The following is a 13200-nucleotide window of genomic DNA, read 5'->3' as shown; positions in this document are numbered from 1 at the left end:
AATGCAAACGATGGCCAGTTACTCTATCTTTAACACCAGGGAGCGGGACTAGCTGAACATTAAGATGCCTCCTAAATAGAATATTAGTGCCGTCCAAGGCATGGAGCTGTCATGAATAACCAATGAATAACCAACAGGCTGCAAATATGGAGAGATTTTCTGTACGTTTGTAGCTGCAGCTATGGCGGTGGCTGCTGGCTCAATAAGCTCCCTCCATCCTGAGTGCTGGGCAGGGGAAGGGTTCCACCATCTTTGTATCCCATCTCATGACACTTCCTCTTGCTCTTCCTCCTTCCATTTTATTGATCCTTTGGTTCCATTATCACCCATACTGTCCTTCTTACCTTAGGAGGTGCAAATGTGGCTGCTGCTGTTAGGAAACTCCTTTCCCTCCCCTTGTTCCCCAGCTCATTCTTAGCCCTCGGCTTCCCTTGGCCCATAGACTAGATTGGGCACCTCCCACCCTACCCCCAACTAAAGCACAGGATCTCAGTTCCTTATTTGACAACATTTACCATCTCTCCTTCTCTTTAGAGGACAGAGACCGGCTTACCTCATCTCCGGCATGTGACTTGCAGACAACAGCAATGGCTTACATTCACAACGCTGTTATAAATAAGCAAACCTTTTAGGGGTAAAAGTGTAATTTTATTTAGATGTGACTTGTACATAATCTATAGTTAAGATATACAAACAGATAAAAATTGTTTAACAGGTGTTTTAATACCACTTTAAATTCAATTTACAACAGCATTGGTAATACTGCAAGATGACAGATACTCTGATTTAGAAAACAAAAAGTACTTGCTACTCTGGCTGATACATTCCCACTAGTCTTTAATGGATTAGGATGTGTCATGTATTTCAGTTGCAAATTATTACAAAACTTTCACAACCCAGCCACTTGGTGCTCTGAAGAGATCTGGATATTCTAAAAATTTACTGAAATGAAAATGTTAATTCTCTTAACAGTATACTTTTACTAAAGAAAACAATGTAAGTGTACCAAGTCTTATGGTTTGGATTGGGGCTAACAATAGAAAATCAACCACATCATGCTTCTGTTGCTAACATGTGGTGTGACCTTCTCATCTCTCTGCTCATCTATGATATGAGAAAAAAGCTTGTAAGAAATTAAACTAAAATACACACAGGGGAGAAGACTGAGGACAATTTAAAATAACCTTGCAATATATAAGTATTTCAAAAGGTAAAATTCATAGATATGAAATATGCTTTTAAATGTTTTTCTCCATTTGTTTTGGTACTTTTGAAAATGAAAATGGAGAATTTAAAATAGTCACATTTTCCTTTTTATATAATACCATATTAGAAAAAGTCGATTAAAATTTTTGAATAAATCAAATTTGCTGAGAAAAATACTGCAAAAATAATCTAAATTGGATTTTAGTCCTTTTTCTACTCTTTTACAGGCTACATAACACATCAGGGCAAAAGCTTTTTCACTAGTCAGAAAATCAAGTTGAAAATAACTTGTTGATTAAACTACAGGAAGAAAACTAATAACTAATAGGCTTATGAATATTTATGAATAAAGTGCCACTGATTTTATGGTAATAAGATATAAATAGGAGAAATCCTGACATGGATAGTAGCTTTATGTGTTCTCTCCATCCTGAGAACAGAAGGGACATAAGAAACAAAGAAGCATCACCAAAAATGTTCTAGAATTATACAGTAACTCCTAACCCAAAAGTAACAATAAAGACAAAATATTGTAATAAAGACAAAATACTGTTATCAAGACAAAATAAGACTGAAAAATGGTAAAAGTCCCAAGAATAATGCCAACAGAGTAGGCTTCTACATTGAAAAAAAGAAAAAGAGAAATTAAAGAGAAGTTTAAAAGTTCATTAATAACTGTTACTTATATTGAACAAAATTATGGTGACAGCCAAATGGTGACTGGTTCCAAGAAACAGATACCCAAGAAGCACACGGCAAAACAGCCAGAAGAGCTGAAAAGACGTGACAACCTGGTATAAGCACGGTCTTGGAAAGGGGATGCAGACAGGAGGCTTTTCAGAGTTTCAACATCGATGTGACTAAAACCCAATCTACAGGCTTTATCCGAACCAAGCAAGTGTCCACTCAGGGACACACGGACGTGATGTTGAGGGCCGGCTGATTTCCTCAGGTGAACTCATTAACAAAACTCCATTAAGTCCTGTTTACATTCCCACCATCAAACCAAACAACTCTGTCTTTAGCTAAAGGTGATTTAATGTGTGATTCTTTCATCATGACTGAGCGTCACTAGTACCTGCCATCTGTTTGAAATGCTGGACTTACGTACAAACTCCTTAGTAAGTAAAGTGTCTTAGTGTATCTGCGAAGTCCTATCTATAAGCAAAGCCTGGGTTGTTTGTTCATTCCAGATAAGCAGTTATCCTTCATCCCAAATTACAAAACAGAAGCTCTCATTCACGAGATTCCCCATGGTTTGCCTTCGCCAGGAATATGACCCCAGGGGTATCTCATGTTGCCGCGTGGGAAGGACAACAGGAAGGGCAGAGGTGAGGGAACACGATCTGCTATAGCTACACGTCTGATCTCATCTGAGGTGCTTTTTAAAATTTAATGTGCTGACGACAATGTGAGAAGAGAACTGTGTGCTTCTAGGATAGAGCGAAGGCCCTACTCGGTGATGGGTCCCTAATCTGGCCACAGCACCAGGAAAAGCAAACAGCTGGCAGCGTCCATACGTGTGTATACCAGGCTGCTGGAGTTCAGACCAGCTGGAGTGGGCGCCATCGGGGGCACTTTCTGTGGGACGCCGGGGACCTAAGACCCCCCCACTGGCCTCGCGCAGGACATGGCTCCCGGGAAACGCAATGCACAGGCCTCCTTTCCTCCAGGGCTGACACTCGGCAGGTCTGCCCATCCTGACCCTGCAGCTCCCAGACTGTGCATGTCTGTTCTGCCTGGCTAGTGCCCAAGCTGAAGGGCTGGCGAGTGTTTGGCGGGTCATCACCAATGGCCCCGAAAGGGAAAAGGACCCTGGTCTTCATTTTCATTACTGCTAAGCTGCTTACCTCCTACAAAACTCATCAGCAAGCACTGACTAAGTGAATGCCTGCTGCGAATTCTGCCTGAAAAGGGCCCTTTCAATTTCACATTTCACAAGAGCGTGCAAAGGCAATGAAATTATTCAACAGGACATTCAGATTCACAGAGGCTACCACGCCAAGAAAATGAAAGCAGAAGCGCGATTCTCCTTACTCGTTAAAGCGTTCTCTTTAGAACCAACTTCTGAAACACACACAAAAGAAGTTGAAACAGTATCACTTACTGATTGGAAGACATCACTCTGACACACAGTCATTAATCTTGCAAAGGCCTAAAACCAAGCCGCTTCACAAACACACAGCAAATCTGCAGAATTATAAGGATTGGTACGAACGAGTAAACCCAGACTGCACTAAACACTTTCATGGCCAAGAAAAAGGAAGCAAAATGCTGTTTTAGGACAATGCAATAGTTACAGCATATTTCCCCATGTGCAGCTATGTTTAGTGGCACTTAAGTATTACACAGTAAATACTGAAAAAACCCAGAATTTTTGGATGTGCAAAAGCAATGTCACATTATTAATACAAAAGTTGCTACGCTACAGGATTATAATACGACTATTTGGGTGTCGAGACCACTTAAAATTTTCAATACACTTTCAACACACGGCCTCCTGGTGGGCCACAGGCCCTGTCACCTCAGTCAGACCAGTCATTTTCATCAAACTCCGAGTCATCGTCAGAATCACTGTACTCCACGGCAATGCGTCTGGATAGGATGGTGGCCACGTCGTTCCCAACTGGCTCACGCTTGGCCTCTTGTTCACGCTGCTCTTGTACCTTTTTCAGCTGAATTCCTGGAGACAAAATATATGGCTTAGAATTCAATCCCTTTGCTTCCTTCAAATTAAAGAAAAACAAACTAATAAGTCTACTTGATGTTTTTGTTTTCCTACTGACACTAAGGATAAATAAACAGTTTTGGGAATTTGAGAGGAGAAAAGCTTGGAAAAAGAAGTTTCATGTTTCATGGAACAAAAAAAAAAAGAATGGTCACTCCAAGTTGTAACGTTCTTTATAGCAAAGTAATACATTGAAATAGGGAAATGTTAGTTATAATTTCAGTGCACATGAACATCATTGAAGAAAATTCTAGAGCTGCACTGCATTAGCCACGTGTGGTATTTAAAGGTAAATTGATTGTAGGAGTGGCTTCCACAATGGACTGTGTAAATACAGAACATTTTCTGGACAGCACTGTAATCAAAAGGCTGGGACAGCTCGTGGCTAACCTGGGGAGGTAACTGAGGAACCTCTGTTTAAACCATTATTGTTGAAAATGGATATAAAATACAACCACCTGCGCTCTTAACCTAGTAAGAAACAAAATGGGATGTGATGATTTAATGTGTAATTTTTTGAACTTTTTCTTTTGAAATAATTTCAAATTTACAGAGTAGCTGTAAGACTAGTATAAAAACATTCCCATATAACCTATACCCACATTCCCCAACTGGTAACATTTGATCACATTTGTTTCAGCAGTCTTTCTCTATCATTGTCGATGACACACAGACACTTTTTTCTGGACCATTTGCGAATAAGTGGCATGGAATTTGCCACTTTGCTCTTTGCCCCTGAACTACTTCATTTATAATTCCTAAAAAAAAGAATGTATCAAAATCAGACTATTAGCACATCTACTATACAAATTTTATTTAAATTTTGCCAAGAGACCTAATATAGCAAATAAAAAAAGGTTTCCGCTGGGTTTGGGATCCAACACAGATCACCCCCGTTCCGTTAGCTGTCGTGTTTCACTGACATCCCTCACAGTTGTTCAGCCTTGATGTTTTATGACCTTCATGTTTTTCTAAAACATCCTCGATGTGGGCTCCTCGGAGGTTTCCTCATGATTAGGTATCTGTACGTATTACTGGACAGGGTTCACGGGTGTCAAAAAGCCAAACACTGTCCACCTATGACCCCACATATTTTTCTCGGCAAAAATCAAAGAATGTCATTGACGTTCAGGATAGAATAGAACCCAGGGTCTGTAGGAGGGTACGCGTGCCACACTTAGGCTTGATCTGTGGGAGCTCAAGTGGAGAGCAGAGGCTGTGACGTCCCAGCTGTCCTGTGACGGACGTCACTGATGCTGCAGCCAGACTCCCTCAGTCACTTGCAGACTGAAACCACTCAGATGGGACCCAGAGCCTGTGCAGCTCCCCACTGTCTGAGAGAGAAGCTCTTGGAATATTTCCCAATCCTGGGCTGTGACCTGACGTGAAGAATACACGGTGTGGAGTAGACAGATGGTGAACGTGGGGGAGAGAGGAGGCGACCGTGGGTGACAGTCCAGGCTTCCTCACCCTGATTTGACCAGAGATGCTCTACTTTGGTGTCTCATGTTCTGGGTGGAGTGTGGGACTTTCATTTCATAAAAAGTTTGCTGTTACTAAATGGTGAAAACTACTGGCTTAGCACATCAATACTGGCTTAGCACATCAAGCTAAAAATATGGAAAGTCTAGGACATACCCCAGATTTAAAAAAAAACACAATGGTATCATTGATATGAGATCATTTTCTTTCATTTATACTTTTACCCTTAGAGTAGAATGCAGAGAAAAGAGTCGACTAATCATTTATGTTATCTATTTGTAGTCAAGTAAAGCTTTCCCAAATTCTCAATTCTTTATCATTACGCATTTACTTCACACTGGCAGAGACACATCTATTATTTAAAAAAACAATCAAATAAGGCTCTTTTAACCGTACTCCAGAAAACGATTTAGTGTAGCGAGCAGTCATTTGAAGACCAGGCTGTAGCTGGTTGGACACAGAACTCTCCTTCTGAGCAGAAGATGGTGAATTTGGGGGGTTCACTTACCCATTCGAATAGCAGCAAGGAGGTCACTCCGAGCATCGCTTATGGGTGGTTGTGCAGTTTCTTGTCGCTTTGCCTCAGCGACTGGGGGGCCATGCATGGGGGAGGATGAGAGAGAAGAGCCTGCGCCAGGAGGGCCTGGAGGGGGAGGTGGGGGGCCGGAGGAGGCGGGGCTGTGACCACCAGCCCAGTGGAGGGGGGGTGAGGGGGGGCCGTGTAGGAGGAGCCAGCTGGTGCTGGGAAAGAGGGTTGCATGGGGATCTGGAGGGGACTAACGAACGCAGTTTGTGCTGAAGGAATCATGGGGGGTGGGGGGGGAGGAGGCGGTCCTGAGGGGTTGTAATAGTCCATGGTCTGGGTTGGGAGCATCCTAAGGAAAGAGGAAACAGAGTCATGAAAACAGCAACAGAGGGACACACCCGAAGTTCCGACATGCCAAACAGAAAGGCCTCCCCCAAACACAACACTGTGTGTATTGCCATCTGTGTTATGTGCTATTATGTGGACCTAGGCAATATGTGCTGCCTAAGCGAGCACGTCACTGGGATTCAAAACACTGCAGGACGCAAATATGCGCATTTGGGTCAGTTATTTTCATAGGTCTACATAAGTCATTATGATGGAATTCAAGATCATCTACTTGAATTCCAAAGATCTACTTGAATTCCAGAGGCACCCAAAGGAGAACCACTCAAAAAAGTAATTTTCTGTGAAATGCTGGAGTAAAACAGTTGATTGCAGAGATAAGAATAGCAACACAAAGGCATCCTTTATATCGAGAATCTGAAAAGTAGGTGGATTTACAAATTTGTCTTGCAAGGGTTCTGTGTCCAATCAGGTTTGGAAAATTCTGTGTTTTATATCCCATCCCCATGGAAATTTCCACAATGCCCATTACAATATCTGTCAAAAGCTTTGAAACTCCTACAGCCAAGAAATCTGCTGAATTCTATTTAGCCAAGGGTTTTCCAAAGCTCCTGGACCCCAGGCCCTCTTTGTGCCCAACACTTAGAGCCTCAGAACAAACTCTGGGATTCCTGACTTAAAGAGAACCCACAGATGGGAAATATCCAGGACCCGATCCTGTGGTCAGGAAGGAGACCTCTGAACGCTGAGGGAGACATATTTAGAAAGTGATACAAGCTGCTCCAGAATGAAGAATGCACTTGTCAAACGGACTCACATATGAGTGCTCAACTTTCCTGGGCGCTGACTCTGAGGGGCCCAACTCTTCAACAAAAAAGAGCCAGGGCAGCCCATCAAAACAAAGGCGGGTGCTCAAATTACTAACCACATGAACATGAGGGTCTTTTCTAGGGGGTGTTTGGCTTTTACCCACATGACAGAAAACAAGGTGGTAGAACGACACCTGGGCACCGAAGTGGAGTAAGGGGGTCACACAGCCAAGTGTAAGAAGGGCTGCGATGTACAGCTTTCTCATTTGTGACCCAAATTCTCCGTGGTTCCCCCAGGACACATGGAGCAAACTGAAGATTTGGGACAGGTTCACAAAACTGGCATCCCACCCTTTATCAATGTGTTAGCTTACCGCCCCACTGCCACATACAGGGGCACGTGTGTAAAGGGAGTGTGTACACAGGAATACACACACGCCCTGAGACTCATGTGTAATAAAAAAGGGGAGTCGCATGACACTGCATTTTTCTAACACAAGATTTGTCATAACCCATAATCTGTCTGTCTGTCATTGTGGCCTCGGTGACCACTCGCTTCACATCCTTAGCCCGCACGCACAGACCAAGACTCCACTGCAATACGAAGTAGCGATGAGGACGCCGAGTTACCCGTAGTCCGCGGGAGCCATGGGCGCAGCGGCCTGGGACCCCTCCACGGCCTGCGGCGGGGGCGGCGGGGGCGGCTGCTGCGGCCTGTTCAGCGCCATGTGCCTCGCCGAGGCGGCGGCCGCTCGGTACTCATGCTCCGGGGCCTGGTTCGCGGGCCCAAGAGGCGCCGCGTCGCCCACGGCGTACGGAGGGGCGACGGGCTGCGGGTGCACAGAGTGGTTGGGAGTGGCCGGGTAAGAGTAATCTGTCACGTCCGATGCGTGAGACCTGCCGTTCAAGAGAAGGGGGGAGAAATGTAAGTTAAAAAGACGTCCCTTACGCATCTCTTAGAATAACAACATTGCCAACGCACACAGGCCACACATTTATTTCCTTTACTGTCACCCAGGTCGAGCCCCGTGGGAGCTTTCAGGCAACGTCACTACTTTAGCAGCGAGCCCCAGTGTTACGTGGGTTCAGATTCACAGCTCTGAGGTGAGTAAGTCAGACAGACGGGCAAGCAGGAAACGGCAGAGACATCTCAGTGTCAGCGCACTTTTCTCTGAGAGGAGGCTACGAGACCAATTCCATTTGATTTACAAACACCATCGAAGACAGAGGGCTTCAGTGGCGATGAAACTGACAGCATGAACTTAGACATTATAAGATGGCAGGTGAACTGGATACATATGAACAGTTAGAACAGTAAAACAAGACTGCAAAACTGAATCAAAGTTGTCTGGAACACAACAAATGCACTTAGCCGCAAAAGAAAGAATGTGGGGCTGTACGGAAAGGCCTTCCTGTTTTCTTTGCCCAGTTGCGGGTGAAACTCTGAAGGAATAAACCGTGTATTAGTTGACAGAGTTCAGGGAAACGCCAGCGAGGCCCTGGTGAGGGGGCGCAAGGGCTCGTGAACGTCACAGCTGCACATGGCGTTAGTAACAGACAGCGCGCTCCTGGCCGGGTTACAGGACACAACGTCAGCGAGGGACTGCGCCTCCTCGCATGACGGCCGAAGCGGTGGGCAGCCCGAGGCTGGCAATCCAAGAAAGCAAAACGACAAACCCTCTGGGCATTCTGTCCTCTTTCGTGCTCCCTGCCTGCTCCAGTGTCTTTCCGTCACTCATGAACTCAATGCCCATTTTCCTCCTCTCCCACTCTTCTTTTCTTGTTCTGACTTTTCGCACGTTTATTTGCTGGTTTCGGTTAGGATTCAGCTTGTGCTTCTCTCTCTGAAGGAAACAGGCAGACACACATGGGGACGTGCAAGGGCAGGGCAGACACCAACCAAATGTCCTTCTCGGAATTCACGAGCTGTTCTTAACGGGAACGTCGCAGGGCACAGCGAAGCCCTCTGCCTAAAGAGACTGCTGCTGCTTTCTTTTTTCATCCCTAATTGCAGTATAATAATAACTCACTTTTTTCTTCCCTAATTGCAGTATAAATTCTAGATTATGGAGCACACGTGATTATGTCTTTTGAACTATGCAAACTGCTGGCAAGTGAGTTAAAAATATTTTTAAAGGGGGAGGAACCTGACCTGTATTTAGAATTAGCGTATTTTTACTATGTAAATACCTAAAACTCTGGAGTTACTGGTGACATGTGCTCGACTGTGTGTGGTGTGACTATGTCATGGGCGGTGTGTAAAACTTGCTAAAGGAAAGAAAGTTATCTAGCAAAGTATGGAGTGCTTCTGATGAGACAAGGAGCCTGGAATTGAAAACATTCTGGTATCATTTGGAGTGCTATCCTTACAAAGGAGGGTTGTGACTCAGAGCCAAAAGGAGCCAATAAAAAACGGGTAACCAGATTGACAAAGGTGTAAGGAAACATCTGAATCCGAGAATGACAGCAGGAGAGTTCTGGAGGGCAGGACTGTGAGGAAGGTGGGCAGGAGAGAGGGCTGCTCAGTAGAAGAGTGACGGCCCATCTAACGGGAACCCCAGTGGCTGGAGGAGAGGAGAGGAGTCGGGTGATGCTGGGATACAAAGACCCCCTGCAGGAAGGTAAAAATCAGCCACAGAAGACACTGTACCAATGTGGAGGTGAGTGGGGCGGTCCTGCAATGATCTGTTACAGAAAAGAGAACTGGGAGGAGTGAAGACGATATGGAAACAGGAAGAAGAAGTATAAACAGTGGACCCTCAGTGGGAGAACCCAATGACTCTCCCAGAGTTTGGTGGGTAGACAGGCAGGCAGTTGGAGAGCTGTAACACAGGGCCCAGGGTTAGATGAGAAAAAGCACAAGGACGGCTGGCATGGAGGTACCACACTCCTGAATGATGGTGAAAGAGAGCAGGGGGGAAGCATCTCATCAGTTCTCATCCTAAATTTACACTTATAAACAAACCATTCCTGATGATCTATAGAGAGAGCAAAAATTTATTATCAGCTTATGTGAAGTGGGTGAAACATATTACATATATGAACAGCTTATATTCGTGGCATGAAACTTGATATTCAAATTTCCCTCAGTTATCATGACTACACCCATTAAAAACCATGTTTCTAAATAATACTTAAAACATGAATATAAAAAATAAAATTGTCACAAGATTGAAAACATAGAGCATGATTTCAATTTCTGTAAAAGAAAAACGTATACCTGTACAAAAAAACACCAAAGAAGAAATACACTAAAATGAACAGTGGTTTCTTTGGATAATAGGATTATGAAAAATAATAATTATTTTTTCTGTAATTTCCAAATACAAAAAAAATTTATCTTATTTTATCATAAAAAAAAGTGATACACTTTAGTAAAATAAAAATTTCTAAATTAAGGGAGATAAGCCAAGTACAATCGTAAATTACAATCTATTAATATTTATCAGGTGCATGCATATAGTGAGAAGCCATGGGAAACAGTATGAGACAAAAGGAAATGTTGAAAAAACAAAAGTTATAATTCCATTTGCCTTTTGAAAAATAAAAGAAATGAAGATATATCTAAATAACATACATCCAAAGGCAGAACACTAAATCACCTTAATGACCACCAATTTTATACCCAGCGTGGAGCAATCTAATCTCAAATGCTAGAATGAGTATCAATCATTCAAACTGAGGTATTAAAAAAATCACTTTTCCATTCGTACGTAATGAGATAGAAGAGTACATATGGAGTATTATAAAATAAAGTGTATGTTTCGCCTGAGTGAACAATCACAACTAAATTAGCTGGGAAAAAACACAAAGCACATTGACATCCTGAGAGCTATCAAGTTTTAGTACTCCCTCCTCCCCACCCAAAGGACTACGGGCAGAATTGTATCACCATGCTTATTCTCTATAGAAATAAACTGACATAAAGATTCAATCTTGAGACGAGAGCTCATTAACGCTTCAATAATTCTCTAATATTTAACAGATAACATCCTGTACAGAAAATTACATAGAACTGTAAGTCGTCTCCAACCTACAGCCCTTCTGGGGTGGGAATATTTACAGGCAGCTATTACCAAATATAAAGCATCTTCCGTAAGCAGTTTCTGTGCTAAACACTGAGGTTATAAAGATAAAAATTTTTTTAAAAAGGACACAGATATAAGGAAAGGTCCTGGTTGTTGCCCCTTTTGAAACATTCTTTTATCATACAAAGATTTTTTATTCAAATTATTTAAATGCTGATGGGAGACATTGAAAGTTTATGAAAATGGAAGATAACAACTTTAAAAAAGTAGAAATAGGCAATTAAACCATAAGTTAAAATTGACTAGTCAGTTCCTGTTGCTCAGTGAATCCATTCTGAAACATGTGACTTAAATGCCATAACATTCACACCTGCAAGAAATATTTTTACTGAATTGGTAACACATCTTAAAGTAAACTCCAACAGAATTCTTCTCCTGAAATTAGACCACAGAAGATTGTGCACTGAAGAAATAAATATCTCTTGGTCATCACTTTTTGAAAAAGTCATCAAAAAGAACGATGAAGGTATCCTCGATCACATCAGCTACCACCAACCAATCGTTTATTAATACCAAATGGCAAAAGAAATTCAGCATGCTAAGCTAACGAGGAAGAGAAAGAATTAAATGATTACTGAAATAAAAACATAAGTCACTGGTGGTTATTAAGCCCAAATTTAGAATCGATGTTAAAACACATCTAGATTAACTGAAAATAAACTTAAGTCAGAGATATGGAAAATCATACAACGTAACCAATGTAAAATAAAACTGCTTTAAAGTATTATTTCAAAATCTGAAACAAAATATATACAATTAATTTTTCAGGAAAGATTTGAGACATACTATGGGATACATAAACACCAAAGCCACTAGTCACATAAACACCAAAGCCACTAGTCATATTCAGTGTATAAAATGACCCAGCTCTACCCAGAGGCTTTGCTACACACACTCACACACACACACCTAGTGTCTGGGGACAGAGATCCCTCGGAAGACGCTCCGTGGTACACACTCTGAGACAACCTGTTGTCGGGTCTAAGCTCTTTGTCATATGCCATCATATTCCACTCCTGGCGCCTGTTTCTGGCTTTTCTAACCTTTTTCACCTCACGAGTTGTGCCATCTATACGCTTTTGCTCCTGATGTCCAGGAAAAGAGAGCAAGCATGCCGAGACAGAAGGGAAAGGAAAACAGGTTAAATGCAGTCATAATGCTCAGGAAACAAGCCTGATGTGCAGACAAGAGACATTCCCCTTCCATCACTCGAATGTTAAGAAAATTCTAACACAGCATATACTCTTACCCAACAGACCCAACAAAAGTAACTGATACTCAACGATTTAACATAAATAAAAGTTACTCTACTGCAACTACCAGAATTGGTTACCATCATTTTTTAGTGAAGAATTCTCACATTACTAGGCTTTCAGCACATTTTAAATGTACCATATACCTTTTAGAGCTATACTATACAGATGAAATATGTGACAACACCATATCATTTCCCACCCCTACACAATTTTGACTGGCTTGTTAACAAGCAAATCAACATTAAAAAAAATAATTCAAAAGTTCTATCTCCAGTTTCTAAAAGATTATTACAGAATATTTAAGCTAATCCTGCAACAATTTTAACCCCAAACAAAAGCAAGGTTAAGAACTTACCTTCCCATACAAAGACTCATTCTTGCTCCAGCCCTGCTTTGCCAGCAAAACTGTGTCCAAAAAAACTTGGGTCCCACATACATGCTTCTTTGAAGGCGAGGACAGTTATTTCTTTGTGTGTTTATGTATTTCCTGCTTCCCTAATAATGTTTTATGATCTCTAAGGACAAGAACTGTGTGCCTCTAAGTCCTATACCCTCTTACACTCCCTCCACACACGGTTTTACACAGAGTGCACGCACATTCAATCCGTGATCAAATCCAGGTGAGCTTACCAGGTCGCAGCCCATGCCTGGCTTTGATGATACAAATGGCAAACCAACAAAAAAAAAAGACAGGTGTCTGCCCTCGTGGAGCTTGCAGTCTAGTGAGGGAAGCCTCCCAAACCACACAAATAAATGTGTA

The 13200-nt window shown here is 42.4% G+C and overlaps 1 protein-coding gene across 1 annotated transcript in view; it reads right to left on the bottom strand.

The window, feature by feature from the left end:
- Window positions 1-626: 626 nt before the first annotated feature.
- Window positions 627-13200, bottom strand: part of WASF3 (WASP family member 3) — an 85435-nt gene continuing 72861 nt past the window's right edge. Inside the window, 5 exon segments of the mRNA XM_019736523.2 lie at window positions 627-3889; window positions 5925-6080; window positions 6083-6291; window positions 7727-7993; window positions 12094-12269. Coding sequence (XP_019592082.2) covers window positions 3732-3889; window positions 5925-6080; window positions 6083-6291; window positions 7727-7993; window positions 12094-12269 — 966 coding nt within the window. The 3' untranslated portion in view covers window positions 627-3731.

This window comes from Rhinolophus sinicus, linkage group LG04, assembly GCF_036562045.2.
Source record: "Rhinolophus sinicus isolate RSC01 linkage group LG04, ASM3656204v1, whole genome shotgun sequence".
In the NCBI taxonomy this organism is placed as follows: Eukaryota; Metazoa; Chordata; class Mammalia; order Chiroptera; family Rhinolophidae; genus Rhinolophus; species Rhinolophus sinicus.
The sequence above is the reverse complement of the archived record's forward strand: the minus strand, read 5'-3'. Positions and strand labels throughout refer to the sequence as shown.